We start from the raw sequence: 18,330 nt of genomic DNA on the forward strand, positions 1-18,330 counted from the left end.
TCCGTTTGCCACAAAGGTCTATCTTATGAACCGTTATAGCTAGACAGTTGAAGTTTTTACAGATAATGTATCTATGTTTGCCATTCTACAATGTGCAAGAGAAAACAATAGAAGAGCTTATTCAGGTAAGCTCATCAATATATGCTTAAACCCATCACATTTAATTGTCTTTTTCGCAAATAGCAAATAAGAATCTAAATATTCCTGGAGGCTTTAAAAAACCCGAGATGATTATTATTTTTTATACTTTAAAGAAAAGGTTTTCTCTACTTTTGGACTGTTACTAAGAAAGTTCGGGAATTATTATTATGTATTAATTTTTCATGTTTTTTTAAACGTCGTTTTTATCCATATTTTTATAGTTTTCAAAATACCAAAAAAATACTATCGACGCTTATCGACGTTTCCTCTTATCGCAAATAATATTGTTTGAGGAATGTGTTTGTTTATAAACAAAAAATGGTTTGCCGAATTCTGCCTATTCATGCGATATATTTATTTGAAGTAGTCCGTGTTTCTCAATAGACCGTAACACAATTTTAAGTTACGTTTTTTCAGAAAAGACAATAGTCGAAAATGTTCACGGTATGCCATAAATCAAGATGTTTTTAATTGTCTCCAGATATCCTCTGACCCTTTTTTGGCTGCATTTCGGCATATGTGGAAGAATAGTGAATGTTTAGAGCTGGATGATGAAGCCAAAGAACTCCTTTTATAGAACATATTACTGAGTTGGTTCAGAATATGTTTTCTTAAATAAATATTATTTTCTTCTTTTACGTTCAGAGTTGTAACGGTGATTTAGTTTTTTTGTTTTGTGAAATATATATTTTTTTTAATTTTATACTTCAGGTTTATTTTAGTATTGTTTAAAGTTTCTTTTAAGTATGGAAATCACTTGATTTACAAAATAAAACTTTTTACAAACATAATTAAATTATAAACGCTTCTTCGTCTGCACGGATATAATATATTTTTGGGATCCCATTGTTAAATTAGTATCTTGTTATTTTATTTTTTCACGGGGGATTTTTTTTTATTAAGAAAGGTATAAACAAACAGCTAGTGATACAAGAAGTGATTTTTAAAGAATTTATAAACTTATCTCTTTCACCTTTCACCTGCTTACCCAATCCAAACATTTCCCGAAACCCATTCCCCACGTTCACCCTTTAAAGGAGGGGGCGTGGGGCTCTTAATGTAAGAAAAACATTTTTTCTTACATTGAGTTCACCAGAAATCATTACTAAGCGATAACGGTAAATCTACAGGTGTGTACCTTTACCGATATTATTAAGTGACACGCTTTACAAAAAATAATTTTTGCAGTCATAATTAGACCGGCGTTTTGCTAAAATTTAATTAAAATTATAAAAAATCACCATAAATAAAGTTTTCACCATAAATAAAGCAGCTGGGCTACAAATTACTTATTAAAGTATTTTTAAACGGTTTTATTTAGCTCGACCCGTACGGTATTTATTTATTTGTTTGTTTATTTGGGTCAAAATTAGAAATTGAAATTTAAGTACCTTCCTGTTGTCAGATTGATCTGAAATTTGGTACACACCTTTAGTTCCGATGACAATACAATATAGTAATATCAATAACATTGTAAATCTAAGATGGCCGCCGGTACAAAATGGCGGATTTCATATTTTCCACAACCCCCTCAATATGGGTATCAAATGAAAGGGCTACACTAGTAGAATACTGTGATTATGACAAAATTTAAAATCCAAGATGGACGTCGTTACAAAATGGCGTATTAGGTGAGGGCATGAGTAGTCGTGTCCAGAACAGTTGTGTCCAAGATTGTGTGGCGTTAGAAGGACAGATAAAAAAAATAGTTCCGTCGAACCCAAATGTACGAAACAGATGTACCATCAGTTTGGATTGACTTTGGCAGAGACGGCATACACGTTATACACCCGAAAGCCATACAGTTTCCAGCAAAAGTCAATTATGGTACGGCTGAAAGAAGGATGTTACCCTTAATTTTGTCAAGGGCATCCACCGTCCGTAAAATGCAGGGCAGTACAGTCGACCATGCAGTAGTGTATTTGGGCTCAAAATTGTTTGAGGAAGGGCAAGCATACGTGGCTCTAAGTCGAGTCAAGTCTCTGGAAGGGCTATGTATTGAGGAATTAGATTGTAATAAATTATCAGCTAAAAAACCATGTAATAATGATGCACTAAATGAATTAAATAGAATGAGGAATATTCGGTAGGCATTTCCGTTAAATACTAAAAAACTAGAAAATAAAAAATCGGTAAAAAACTTTTTTAAGTTAAACGGTTTTATCTTATGTGCACTGAAAACTAGAAAATAATAATAACAATTAGGTATTTTGAACTTCTAGTTCAGAAATATTTTAGTACTAGGCAGAATAGCTTTTAGACATATTAGACTAAAATAAAAACTTGGGGCCCCTCTGAAATCCTACCTATGGCAAAGCATATCTTTATACTTTGGTAGATCATGAGCTCGGCGTTCGCTGGTGAAAAAATCGATTTGATTCGCTGATTGTCAAAATCTCCAGTTACGATTATAGTAAGTCGATGCAATCCACACTTAGTATAGAAGAAAGTATTACAGCAATAGTTAATAGGCCCCACGTTTTTATTTTAGTCTAATATGCCTAAAAGCTATTCTGCCTAGTACTAAAATATTTCTGAACTAGAAGTTCAAAATACCTAATTGTTATTATTATTTTCTAGTTTTCAGTGCACATAAGATAAAACCGTTTAACTTAAAAGTTTTTTACCGATTTTTTTTTTCTATTTATGACCGCTATATCCCTATACCTCGATCCACTGTGCAACGCTGTGCCGGTCAGGCTTAATCACGTGACTAAAAATTTATTTGGTACGAATTGTAGTTTATAAATACCATACGATCGAAAAAACGACGTCAAAGAGGGCTGGGGAATCACAATCAATGATAATTTTGGTTTTTAACGCATGGAAAATTTAAACTGATCTATATAAACAGGGACAATCTGCAGTTCAAAACATACAACGGGCAATATATTTTGTTTAACTGCACCTGGACTGGATTCAGACACTGAAATAACGAGATAACCTTTAATCGGCTTACAATAATAAATTCTGCACATGTAACAAATCACGCTGCGAAATTTAAACCATTACACTTCAATGCAATACGCGCCCTTTATTGAACGAAGGCCATATTTTATTACATTTACAGGGTGGTCCGAATTGTATTCCGGAAACTTCGGCAGCATATTCTACAGATAAAAATAAATAAAAAAGTTCGTATAAATGTATGTCCTAAAATGCTTACTTTCGGAAATACAGGATCTAGAAATTTCATTTTTATTTCGAGATTTTTTCCAAATAATTTAAGAAGTAACGTCAATATTTGGATGAAAATTGGTGTCTGGAGGTTTTTGGACATGAGAAATTTGATTTTCATGTCAATATGACTCCTACTTGTAGAGGGCGCGGCGCCACCTATATATGCTTTAACTGTTTTGAAGAATAATAACTTTTCATCCATACCTGTATAAAACTACCGAGTAAAAATATATACATTTACAACTTTTTTACATGAAAAAGGTCTCTTGGTAAAAATCGCTACGAGTAATCGTTCTCGAGATATTTGAAATTGAAATTATCAATACCTGTCATCATTGACAAATTAAACATGGTTGACCAACTAGTTATTGGACGGAAATCTTAAATTTGAAATCTTTTTGTGCCAAAAGTTCAACAGAAACTATTTAATCATCATTTATTCGCAGAAAAATTTATGATTAATTTAAAAAAATAAAAATGTATTATTTCAGTCAAATAACTAATTTTTATTGACTATTTCCATTTTAAATATCTTGAGAACGGTTGCTCGTAGCGATTTTTACTAAGAGATATTTTTTAAGTAAAAAATCATGGAAATGTATATTTTTTTAGTCAGTAGTTTTATACAGGTACCGTCGAAAAGTTATTACTCTTCAAAATTGTCAAAACGTATGTAGGTGGCGCCCCCAACAAATACGAGTCATTTTGACATCAAAATCAAATTTCTCGTTTCACAAAACTCTGAGACACCAATTTTCATCCAGATATTGACGTTACTTGGAAAAATCGAAATAAATTGAAACTTCTACACCCTGTATCTCCGAAACTAAGTATTTTAGGACATACATTTATACGAACTTTTTTACTTATTTTTATCTGCAGAACATGCTGTGAAGTCCGGAATTCAGTTTGGACCACCCTATATACAATATCCATTTGTCACTGAAACAAAAATTTATTATTTAGATTATTCTTTCGAGTATTTTCGAAGAGTCGCTTGAAATATTGAAGTGCTTTGTTTCATAACACCATTGAATTTTAAAAATATCGCCAAAAAAAACGCATTAAATTTGAAAGTCACGAGAGCATGTGCATTAGCTGAAGAATTTCCACTGTTTGAAAATAGTATATGATTTTATTAGGTGTAAAAGAAGTTAGTCAAAGAATGCCTAAGTTAGTCAAACTAACCTCCTTAAAACCGTCTCAGATACTGGCTTTTTCCGATTTAGCTGAAATTTTGAATGCGCGTATAAGTAATTTAAAAAAAAAATGAAGAAACACATTACTAAAAATTGTATTAATCAATAATAAGTATGTAAAAAGTAAAAATAAATATGTAAAAATGTGTAAAAATAAAAAAAACGATTAAAAAAACAGTCGCCTTGACTGGGATTCGAACCTGCCTTACTACGGCTCCAACGTCATAGCAGCGTCAAAATATGTTTCTTTTATCGAGATCTACCAGCCTTGAAAATATTTGCACTTATTTAAGGCTCACCCTGTATAATATTCCAAATTATAAATATATTTCCTTGATTACAGTTGAAGCGATACAATATATATATATTTGTACTCTTTGCTTATTAAGCTATTCTCTGCTTGCCAAAGCATTGTTGCCCGATATTGCAATACTCCTATGAGAGTTTAATTACCATTGACCTGTATCCAAACCGCAAGCATACAATTACCATATAATTATCTAAAAGCGTGCCACACATATACGGGTACTGCTTTAATATCAGATAAAACTTAATTTTACTCTAAATGAAAATTATTCCCATTATACCGTGTGTGTCCCAAAACTGGCTCACCCCCTATAACTTTTTTATTTTTTCAGATAAAAAAAACCAGATTTGATATGTTAGTACATGACATAAATTAGGATTGATTGACGTATTCAATTGTTTTTGGTCACTTCCTGTTTCACCGGAAATGACTACAACTTTTGTATTTTTTTTACTTTATTCCATAGAATATGATATTATGAATAGAATGACATATCATATGTCAACTTTTGACATTGTCGCTTAATAAAAAATCGTATTTTAAAATTCAATCTGCCATGGCTATATTAAAAACACTAATTCTTAATCAAGGGGCCTTGGAAAAATAGATTTGATCGTCTAATGTTTTTAGTATCTTGTCCTGGCCAGTTCGAAAATGCTCAAATCGTATTTTTAATCGTATCTCAATTTTTTCAAATGGAACGAGGGTGGCTCATTAGCATATTTAGAAATAAAATAGAATGATATAATAAAATTTACCTAATTTATTACTAAATATTATTACTATTAGTTATTATGACAATTAGTCTAACCTACAGCAATTTCAAATAATTACAAAAAACCTAATTTTTTTTAACACCCTGTAGCTACGAAACAAAGCAGAATCGGACCTGTGTTGATATGAAAAATAAATCTTATTTTTACGTGAAGAATCTCCCCACTAGAGACGGCACCTGTTTTTTGAAACACCCTGTATAGAGAGAAAAAGCGGCCGAAAGGTAAAGTCCGCAGACTTTACCGTTCGTTCGTTTTTTTAGACAAATCTAATCTCACAGGCCAAGTCCGCGGATTTGGCCTGTGACAGGCTCAGTCCGCCAAAAGCTTGGCCTGCCAAAGACTTGGTCTTGCCCTCAAACGCAAAGATTTCCTGGCAGGCCGGATCTGCGGGTGTATGGGGAACACCTTATTAATGTAGGATTGGGCGTTCAAGTTTCTATCCAAAAAAACTACTTGGGTAATTATTAAGATTAATAAACAAAACAGAAAAAAAACTTTTGTAAAGTAATTTTACAAAGTACATTTTGTAAAACTTACTTCTGAATAATCTTAAAAGAGCAATTAACGCTAATTTAATATTAGTTATAAACTAACTTCTAAATTAAATTAAAAATGAGTAATAATGCTTTTAGTGGAACTTTCTGGAGCAATTGAATCCAGTTCGCCGCTAGTTGCATTATGAATTATCTTAAAAGTTCGCGAGAACTTAAAAAGTCGTCCATTTTAAAACTCTTAAGAACAAAGATTATCGATAATTCATCTAAGCTAGATGTTTACTAGAGAACTAAGCCGTTTAATAATTTTCTACGTCATCTGTTATAAAATTTCGATTTATTTTACTTTCAAAATCCTCCTCAGATTAATAGTTATTTTTTATACAAGACGATAATGCAATTTTATCGTCGTGTATAAAACAATATTCTTTTCCATAGCCAGTTACGTTTTAAAAAATATTCAGAAATTATTATTTCAAGGAATTTATTTACGAGTAGACAAAATATTGTGCTGGATTGGCGTTGGTTTCTACGTAATATTTGACAAATAAATAAAGCTGTCTCTTTAGTTGTCAGTTTTGAGCATAGACAAACAAATAAAAAGAGACTGACAAATCTCATGGTAAAGAGCGGTCCCACGTTCACGCAGCGCAACTCAGAATAACAATTTTGAAACCAATTAGCAGGACCATGGCAGGACGTACGTCTTTATTGCTATCTTTCTTTATTATGTGTGCTTTATATGAAAAAGAAAGAGACAGGTATAAAACGTATCGTAAGGCATTATAGCACATTCTGGCTGGCGGAAAGTTTAAATTATCCATTATTAGTAGTATTCTTTCATTCTGAAACTGAAAATTTTCACTTAAACTGATTTATTCCCTATACCGCGTAAAGGGAACGTGGTGTAGGGAATAAATCAGTGTAAGTGAAAATTTGCAGTTTCTTTCAGAACGGAAGAATACTACTATTATAAGGGAAATTATAAAAAAAGCAAAAATTGTACTGTTTTATTAACATATTTATTTATACATAAAAATAAATAAACTTTTTATAATATAATAACAAAAAATAACAGTGTTTATTCCACCCACCTACCAATTTTAAATGCAGAAGAACTGACTGTTGCAGGAAACGATCGGGCAATTGAAGTACTATTTTATCTACTATTTTTTATAGATATAAGGCTTTGAATAAGAAGACTAAGGAAGGAGCATATCAAAAATCTTAGGTACACCGCGATGGGCCTCAAATATGGCCGACTTAAATTCCGGTTTATCAGTGTCGTTCTAATTTTATTTAAAAAATGTAAAACTATGATGTAGGGTAGACGTGGGGTAGACTCAATAATTTGTTGTTTTATTTTACGTTGTGAATAAATGTTGGTAGTTATTAAAATTGTTATAAAAATATATAATTCTAATAAAAATAGATAAGTTATAATAAGTATTTATTAACACAAATATCCGATACGCTACTGAAGCAGGTAAGTCAAATTAACGTATCTAAATTCTTTGACATCTAATCTTTGACAAGTAATAAATAAAAGCTAAAATGCAAGAAAAATATATAATTTAGTTAATTTAAGTGAATTTCATAAATGATCGGTTTACTACACGTATGTATATTATATAGTCACTTACTAGCGAAAAGTTGTTCCATTATTTCACTCGATTTTTGCCGAGATCTACCGCACGCTACACAACCAACTATTTTAGAGTCTTTTTCGATAAATCGCGATAGTGTCACTGTTAATTTAAGTTCTGCCACAATTTCCATCTAGATTTACTACCTTTATACAACTATCAGTAGTAAAATAAATAATAAATAACATAAAATAAGCTCCGTAAAGACTGACAAATTCACAAAATGTCAAATCAAATTCAAATGTGTCAAATGAATCGTCAAACAGAACTGTCAAGGATCCCCACCCTAGAGAGCTTTTATGGTTGCTTTTCCGCCCACCATGCATGAATACATGGATAGCATTATGCTCCTTCCTTAGTCTTCTTATTCAAAGATATAAGGCAATTTTAACTAACCTAACCTAACAGTTGCTATGGAGGCTATTTTATATAATTTACCATCATACTATATCTTTGGAGATGTCCCTACTATCTAAAAATAAACATATTTCTTTAAATTATAACATTCAGTTTTAAGACACTCTGTATACATACATAATTATTGATTTTGTAAATATTTATTCGCAAACTAGGGAGAGGGCGAACAGAGATGATAGGTGTTACGTAATACCTTTTAAACTACCGTTCGAGACGCATTGATATTATTTTTGGTTTGTGAGTTTTGGTTATTGAGACAAAGAACGTTATTAAAGGTAAAGTAAATGTTTCCTCATTATTTAACTAGTGTTAACTAAAACATATCGTCCTATTGCTGCCAAAAGTCACTAACTAACATTTTTCCGAACAACCAAATTCAATCACTAACTATGTTTTAAAGCGGAGAATCGATTGCAAAAGTAATTAACTAAGATTTCTGGCTATTTATGTTTTATTTTAATACCGAATAGTTACTAACTATAACATCTTTATGCAATGCAATTCATCTTTAGACGCATTTTTCTCGGAAGTAGTAAAAAGTAAGTTAGTGACTTTTGGCAACAATGGGACGATATATTCTATTTTTCTGTCAAATAAAACACTAAATCACCACAATACACCAAAACACTTTTACTTTTACACTGGACGCGCGTTTCGCTAACCATGTTAGCATCATCAGCAGATGATTATAAACTATATAAATTCGCAACCAAACCAAACCTTCTTAACTTGTTGAATGACCCTGGGTATGTTATACTACACTTTGAACAAAAAAAATCCGTATGAACGAAAAAAAACGACGTCGAAGACGACTGGGGAATGAGAATCCATAATAATTTTGGTGAGGTCAGTCTCTAGACACACAACTGTATTTCCAAAAAAAAATATTTTTTCTCAAATTTTAAACTAAACCATTTAAAAATCATTTTTACTCAACATAAACATAAATTACAACCGTCTTAAGACCAACTGACATTAAGCTCCATTAAAAAATATAAAAAAAATGTACGAGCCAAATAAATTACGTCTAGGGTCTTTGACGCGGTTTTTTTTTCATGGTAGGTATAACTCAACAGTAAAAAAACCTCATCGCCCCAAAATTAATGACCAAAATCGGGTTCTTCTATACCTTTCAGATCATTAAAGCAAATTTATTGTTAAAGTTTATAATATCTCCCTTTAAGCATGGACCTATAAAACTTTCTTGTGGTTTTAGCAACTTATTAAGGTATGTAACAAGCTCCATTATATGGAAACTTTCTCGGGTAGAGTGTTGTTACATGAATGTATAATATCTTACCAAGGCTATAACTTATGTCTAATTAAAAATAATTTGGAAAAAAGAGAAGGTAATTGACAAATAGATCGCTTGAACTAGAATTAACCTATAATACAGGGTGGTCTGAACTGTATTATTCCGGAACATTCCGCAGCATATTCTGCAAATAAAACTAAGTAAAAATGTTCGTATAAATGTATGTCCTAAAATGCTTATTTTGCATGAATATCATTTACAACAAATGTAATTTACAAATAAATAATAATAATCAAAAAAAAACATGCAAAAAAGGAATTGAAGACAATTAATATTGGTTCAAATTCAGTTCCTGTCAGATCACAATATCAGCTAGTATAATGTAGCTAAATTATTTTACTGTAACTTATCTACAAATATAAGTAAATTATACAGGGTTGTTCACCACATACGACACGGAGTATTGTAGCTAAACGATTAGATTTTTACAAATTGTAAGTTTTGGGTTCGTTGAAGGACTATTAGAGCTATAATTTAAAAATATTTATACAAGATACAGAGTGTCCCAAATAAAAAAAAATATCAAAGTTGTATTTTTTTAAAGGGAACACCCTGTATATTATTGCATTTTTAGTTTCTACGATTAAAATAAAGGTAAATTTGATTAAGGTTTATTACACTTAAACCTTACCGTTTTTGAAATATTTTCAATTTTGTGAAACTGCAGTATCAAAGTTTTTAATACTAAATATTTACTGAAGTTTATTTATTGATCAGTTATTGTGTTGCAATAATAAAAATTTTACTACCTTATACAGAGTGTATAAGTGTATAAAGCTAATAATTATTTATTTTAAATAATTATTAGCTTTAAACGGCAATAACTTGTTTAATTTAAATGAAACACCCTGTATATTTTATGAGAATCAAATGCGCAATTTAATTGTCTATCAAATTGTATTATACCATTTTTTACCTATCTCTTCAAGGTTCCGTATAAAATGCATTTTCTTGTAATTTGGAACTCATTTATCAATATACCCATGGAATACTAACATTTTAGATTATTTTTAATGATGTACCAAATTTTTAAAAAGCACAGATACATATAAACAAACTATATTGTCAATATAGTTTGTTTATTTCATTAAAAAATAAAAAAAACTGTTTAAATATTTGTTTTAAAGAGGATCAATTAATATGATTCCAGTATTCAAACTATATTAATTGACTGTTTGCGTTAATTAATAATAATTGCTCCAAATACTAAAAAACTGAATTATTTATGTGTATTAGACAGTGTGGTAAAAAAACTAACACCTTAAAAATGATATTTCATTTTTTGACAAATGCCTACATAGTTATGACAATTCATAACTTATTATTATATTGGTTTCTGATTCAAATCCTCATTTATTTAGAATAATTTAATTAACGAACACAATTAAGTACGTAATTAATTAGTATTTGGGCGGAAATACTGGTGGTATATTTAATTAATGGTATACTCTTTTATAAAGATTTAAATAGTTTTCTTTTTGCATACAAATGGACTAGTAATATCATCGTTTTACTAAATACGATAATATTACTAGCCTGTACATTTTGTACATTTGTTGTTTTAAAAACAATCTAAAATGTCAATATTCCATGGGTATATTGATAAATGAGGTCTAAATTATAAGAAAACGCATTTTCTACGAAAACTTGAAGGGATAGGTAAAAAGTGGTATAATACAATTTGATAGACAATTAAATTGTGCATCTGATTCTCATAAAATATACAGGGTATTCCATTTAAATTAAACAAGTTTTTGCCGTTTAAAGCTAGTAATTATTTAAAATAAATTTCTAGACACTCTGTATAAGGTAGTATAATTTTTATCATTGCAACACAATAACTGATCAATAAATAAACTTAGATCGCAAAAGTCTCTACAAACATTAAAGACCGATTATACTCTAATAAAAAATAATTATTACTAAATAATATCAACATCTACATAAACCTTAATTTGTTAATCATAACAATAATGTGACTTCGTTTTACATCAAATCTGGCAATTTTTTGTAGAGGAATAACTCGCATTCTCTTTTTAATTTTATATTTTTGATGGGATTTACATGTCATTTACAGTTATATTTTACATACATATTTCTCTATAATAAAACTCAGACAGACAGAAAAGACAATATAAAATAATATAGTAATCATATCCCGACAAATTATGATAACTTTTGAAATACAAATTCTATGTCGTTATATTTCCGACTCCTCAGCTGGAACCTTTTTCAATAAATCAGGTAGAGCGAAATAAAACACATTTCAAGAAATAGGAACAGACTGCCAGTCGCGAACTTATTTTAATATTCTTTATATAGTCTCACCATCCGGAAAATGTGGAAACTTTTTTATTAATTTTAATATCTGTTCTGTAAAATACGGTTGAGGTTGGAATTTTTGGCAATGCAACAGTATAATAAAATTTTTAATTAAAAACATCTTTTTAAAAAGAACTTTTATTTAAACCCTCTAAAAAAGAGCCTAAAACGTACCATTTTCAACGTTATTTTCAGCTTTTTCAACTATTTCCATTTATGTTCTAGCTAGTGATGGGATAACTCGAGCGAAAATTCGCTCGAGTACTCGATTATTGAAATAACCGACATCGCTCGATTATGAACGAGCGATGCAATTGACGAGTACCAAGCTACGAACGCAAGCGATCCTAGAATGAAATAAATTGAAATCCGATTTTAACGTGATATACTCGATAAAAAACCGAGAGAATTTTTATATTTCCATTTCAGAATGTTCTTATATTTCCATTTGAGATGCTCAGAAACATATCTAATGACTTTATCTAGTTATCTTTTAAAAATAAGCAGTTTGCGATCGTGATTTTACTTTACTTGATAGAGAAAGGCGCACCGGCTATTTGTGGCAACGCCGCATCAGCACACCGTCGCATTTCTCTCACTCCGACTTAATAAGATCCCTATGCGATTTACTTCCACACATGTAAATACCGACCCAAAACTAACAGTTTTGGGTCGTCTTTGTTGCAGGTTCATTTCTTGAAAAGAATTCTAGATTTTTCACCACTAGAACAACATCTAACCGAAAATTTTTTTTATTGTTTCAGGAGATACATCTTCTCCCGCCCTCAGAAGCAAAAACACAAAGAACAAAGAAAAACATTTTATTAACAATAACAATTGATGCCCTACATGAGGTTTATAGACAAAATATTTAACTAAATTAAAAAATAACTTATTTATTCAAATATAAAGGTACGTTTTCGTTGTCTCGGTAGAATAAAAATTAATAATTCATTTCCGTGACAAGAGAGAAACGCAAAAACTCAATTAATCGATTCCCGTCTGGTTCGGACGTGAAATTTCACCAATCCATCCCCCTTCATAAACGTCCCTCTGTAAGAGTGCTACTGACCTGTAAGGGCGTGGTGAAGACAGGCCGCGTGGGGGGCGGGTAAAGTTGGGTCAAACACATGACAGCTTCGTTACAGAACTTCAGACCCATCACCTCTTCATCTTCCCTGCCGTACCTGGAACAAGAAGAGAATATAGAAGAAATTGTTCTTGAACAATTTGAACTTCTTGTAAGTTAAGAAATAAGTAAGGTACGTCGACTGAATCTGTGTTTATGAAAGTGATTGCATTGGAGTATGATCAATTTACTACAAAACATATATTTAAATAAACAGCAATATACGTGATCAGTTCATTTCGCTCTTAAAAATTAACCAAAGTATGTATTGACATGAATCAAAAAACAAAATGCTGAGGAATCATGGTTCTAACCGTAAAATTATATTTTAGGAAAATTTACACACGAAATTATTGCACAGGCTGTTTTAAAGTTTGGAATAAAAAAAACAACGGTTATTCCAATAGTTTTTTTCTATTTTTATATTTCTTAGTTTCTTTGGAAGAACCTTTTCTACAATTTTGTTATAAATTGTTAGTAACAATATTATAGACATATTTATTTCTGTAATAATTATAATGACTTGAGACTCTTCGTAAGACTTCTTCATTGGTAATTCTGTCAACGTATGATATCCGGAGTACCCTTCTGTAAAGCCACATCTCGAAGGCATCTATCTTTTTAAGCATTTGTTTTGTTAGAGTGGCAGCTTCTATACCATAGAGCATTATTATAAATATGTAGCATCTTAGCATTCGTATTTTAAGGTGGTTACTTAAAGTTTTGCGACAAAAGAATTGCTTCATTTTAATAAAGGTGTTACGTGCTATTTCAATTCTCGTTTTTAATTCTGATGAGTAATCATTGTTGTCGTTGATCAGGGTTCCTAGATATTTATATTTATAGACTCGCTCTATTATCTGATGGTTTACGATCAGTTGAGTATTTTAATTTGGTGTTTTGGTAAATATCATGAATTTTGTTTTATTAAGGTTCATATTCAAGCCATAATGGATACTTGTTTCATACGCTTTCTGGACCATTCGTTGCAGGTCCTGTATACTTTCTGCTGGCAGTACGGTATCATCTGCGTATCGTATATTGTTTATAGGAACTCCGTTTACTACTACTCCAGCTGCTTCATTGTGTAATGCGTCCCTCATGATGACTTCCGAGTACATATTAAACAATACCGGGGAAAGTATACATCCCTGTCGTACACCACGTTTGATGTTGCTGTTTTCCGTGTATTTATCTGTCTATCTTGATGTTTGCTGTTTGGTCGTAATATAAGTTTTCAATAATTCTGGCATCTGTGGTATCTATTTGCTTTTCTCTCAGAATTTTGATAAGTTGTTCATGACGGACTCTGTCAAATGCTTTCTCATAGTCCACAAAGCAGGCGTATACATCCTTGTTAACATCCAAACAGCGCTGAGTCAACACGTTTATACTAAATAATGGTTCTCTCGTGCCAACTCCATTGCGGAAACCGAACTGTGTATCGCTGATGTCGTTATCCAGTTTTGTATACACACGGTTGTGAATTATTTTTAAAAATAATTTGAGTGTAGGGCTCATTAGGCTTATTGTCCTATGATCTTTACATAATCTTCCGTTGGCTTTCTTAGGAATCACAATGAAGGTCGACACCAACCAGTTGGTATCGTTCCTGATCTGTAGATCGCATTGAAGAGCTCAGCAAGTGCATCCAAGCTATCTTCCTTAAGCAGTTTTATCATTTCAATGGGTAGTTCGTCTGGGCCAGGTGCTTTCCCGTTCTTCACGTTCTTCAGCGCATATTCTATTTCATCTGTTGTTATTTCTGGTCCGGTTTCTATATCATTTTCTGGGGGTAAAGGTCTATTTCTGTCATCTTCGAACAGCGTTTCGATATATGTTTTCCATGTCTTAAGCTTTGATGTCAGTTCCATTACTATGTTCCCATCATCATCCACCAATATATTTGCGTTCCTCTTTTTATAATTTCCAGGGATCTCCTTAACCTTTTTATGTATATTAAAGGAGTCATGTACTTTTTGCAGTTGTTCAATTTCGGCACATTTTTCATTCAACCAGTGTTCTTTCGTCTCTTTTACTTTCTTTTGTATTTCCCGATGTATACTTTTGTATCTGTTGTTTTCAGTGGTTTTAGCCTCTCTTCTTAATCTCATTAATTCGATAATTTCATCGGTCATCCATTCGTTTTTTTTTCTCGTTCTTACAGACCAACTCTTTGTTTCCTATTTCAAGAATTGTGTCTTTAATTTTCTCCCATTCGATGTTTATGTCTCCCTTATCTCTACTCTGTGATGTTTGCAACTCTTCTGTAAGTCGTTTTTGAACCCTTGATCTAGTTTCGTCGTTTCTTAATCTTGTGACGTCCATTTTGGTACTCTTCTTGGACTTGGATTTTTTCCATAGCAACTGTTAATTGCCTTATACCTATCAAAAATAGTAGATAAATTAGTACTTTAATTGCAAGAGTAGATTAAATGATACTTTAACAGCGAGGATCGGTCAAAAATTTTATTTTTTTTGGCACGTTTTTTAATTGCTTCCATTTTTGAAAATGTTTGTATTTCTTTTCGTAAGTTATTCGGGATTTAAATGGAAGTAGTTTGGATATGGCGTTTGTCGCCTCAGTCTGAATATCTGTTGGTAATTTACTTATTTCGTTTTGAGCCATTTCCGGCTCTAATTCAATCAGCAATCGACACGAAAGAGAATTAAAAAATATTGACTCAAAACTGACAACTAAAGAGACAGCTTTATTTATTTGTCAAATCACATAGAAACCAACGCCAACCCAGCACAATATTTTTTCTACTCGTAATAAATTCCTTGAAATAATAATTTCTGAATATTTTTTAAAACGTAACTCGCTATGGAAAAAATATTGTTTTATACACGACGATAATATTGCATTATCGTCTCCCGAAATTAATTCACTCGCGATTTCATTGCTCGTGAATTAATCCTTTCGGTCGACCATAAAATACCATTTTATCGTCTTGTATAAAAAATAACTATTACTTTCTACAGTAACACATTCACCGATTATCAAAATTCGAAAAATCTGTACTTCTAGTAGTCTTACAAACTTCAAATTTTGAATTTTAGCACTCTTATCCATTATTGAAATATTTCTTTCTATAAGGTAAGGAAATTTTTAAACAGTGCATGAAATGATTGGCGTTGAAAAATATTATATTCGTCTAGAAACTTCTATTAAAATGGAAATTATTTCGAACAAAGAGTTAGACGTGCCAACATCTGGCATTAGTTTATCCAACTGTAAAGATCTGGCTCTGAATATTAATGGTAATAAATGAGTTGTCATGTCCCCCTTATCCAACAAACTGAACGGACCTCTGTCTAATCTTATTTAACGTTTACTAACTGAAAGCAGCGGCGGGCAAATAAGTTGTACAGGGTGTCCCATTTTGGTTGAAATCATACGATATCTCCGTTATAAGTAAAGATAGGAGGACGCGATTTGCACAGTCCTGTCTCACTTTTTTGTCAAACGGAAGATGCTGTAAACAAAATTTTTATAGCCCTCTTCGTTTCTGAGCTACAGGGTCTTTTCGAAAATTTTGCAATTTGGGACAACCACCGTATTTCCGTTATTATGGATGATATCGAGAAGGTGAAAACTGATTCTTGTAGAACTTTTTACGTAGAATATAGTGGCGTTGTCTATTTTTCTACGAAAAAAATATTTTTGAAAATATGAACTAAAGCTATATTTTTTCAAATAGAAAACCCTGTATATTTATAAATCGTATGATCCGCCTTGCTATGAGCTTCTCAAAAATATATATCACTCTATATTTATTTTCACTATTTACGGCAATATTTAATATATATCATTTTCTTATTAGTAGGCCGTGATAAATAACAAAAAATTAAAATGGTATTTACTAAAATAGTCATACACTTTTTAAAATTTTCTTTGGAATTGATATATTTTACTTTTGAACTGTTAAAACTCCATCTCTGAATATATTTTTCTTTTTTTTATAACGGAATTTATTATAACGTGATAAGGTTTGCAAATATCTAAGCTGTCATTATTAAAGAATTTACCAGATGTTCGATATGTGTTCTTAATTCTAATAGATCAATAAATCAATAAATCGATAAATCGATAAATCGATAAATCGATAAATCGATAAATCGATAAATCAATAAATCAATAAATCAATAAATCAATAAATCAATAAATCAATAAATCAATAAATCAATAAATCAATAAATCAATAAATCAATAAATCAATAAATCAATAAATCAATAAATCAATAAATCAATAAATCAATAAATCAATAAATCAATAAATCAATAAATCAATAAATCAATAAATCAATGAACCAATGAACCAATGAATCAATGAATCAATGAATCAATGAATCAATAAATCAATAAAGCAATGAATTAATAAATCAATAAAGCAATGAATCAATAAGGCAATGAATCAATGAATCAATAAATCAATAAATCAATGAATCAATGAATCAATAAATCAATAAATCAATAAATCAATAAATCAATAAATCAGTAAATCAGTAAATCAGTAAATCAGTAAATCAGTAAATCAATGAATCAATGAATCAATGAATCAATGCATCAATGCATCAATGCATCAATGCATCAATGGATCAATGGATCAATGGATCAATGGATCAATGGATCAATGGATCAATGGATCAATGGATCAATGGATCAATGGATCAATGGATCAATGGATCAATGGATCAATGGATCAATGGATCAATGGATCAATGGATCAATGGATCAATGGATCAATGGATCAATGGATCAATGGATCAATGGATCAATGGATCAATGGATCAATGGATCAATGGATCAATGAGTCAATGAATCAATCAATAAATCAATAAATCAATAAATCAATAAATCAATAAATCAATAAATCAATAAATCAATAAATCAATAAATCAATAAATCAATAAATCAATAAATCAATAAATCAATAAATCAATAAATCAATAAATCAATAAATCGATAAATCAATAAATCAATAAATCAATAAATCAATAAATCAATAAATCAATAAATCAATAAATCAATAAATCAATAAATCAATAAATCAATAAATCAATAAATCAATAAATCAATAAATCAATAAATCAATAAATCAATAAATCAATAAATCAATAAATCAATAAATCAATAAATCAATAAATCAATAAATCAATAAATCAATAAATCAATAAATCAATAAATCAATAAATCAATAAATCAATAAATCAATAAATCAATAAATCAAAATAAATCGATAAATCAATAAATCGATAAATCAATAAACCGATAAATCAATAAATCGATAAATCTGAATAAAATGAATAATCTGATAAATCTATTCTGAATCATTGTCTAATCCCATTCAAGTAAATATGTTTCTAAATACTTCTAACGAAATAATTTGTTTTGTCTGTT

The 18,330-nt window shown here is 30.5% G+C and overlaps 1 protein-coding gene across 1 annotated transcript in view; it reads right to left on the bottom strand.

The window, feature by feature from the left end:
* LOC115888735 (arrestin homolog) overlaps nucleotides 1–18,330 on the bottom strand; it is a 355,674-nt gene that overhangs the window by 274,949 nt on the left and 62,395 nt on the right. The window contains exon 5 of the mRNA XM_030908556.1: nucleotides 12,870–12,984. Within this exon, the coding sequence (XP_030764416.1) occupies nucleotides 12,870–12,984 (115 nt within the window). The remainder of the gene's footprint in view (nucleotides 1–12,869; nucleotides 12,985–18,330) is intronic.

The sequence above is a fragment of the Sitophilus oryzae genome, unplaced genomic scaffold (genome assembly GCF_002938485.1).
Source record: "Sitophilus oryzae breed Bouriz unplaced genomic scaffold, Soryzae_2.0 scaffold_808_pilon_pilon, whole genome shotgun sequence".
Classification (NCBI taxonomy): Eukaryota; Metazoa; Arthropoda; class Insecta; order Coleoptera; family Curculionidae; genus Sitophilus; species Sitophilus oryzae.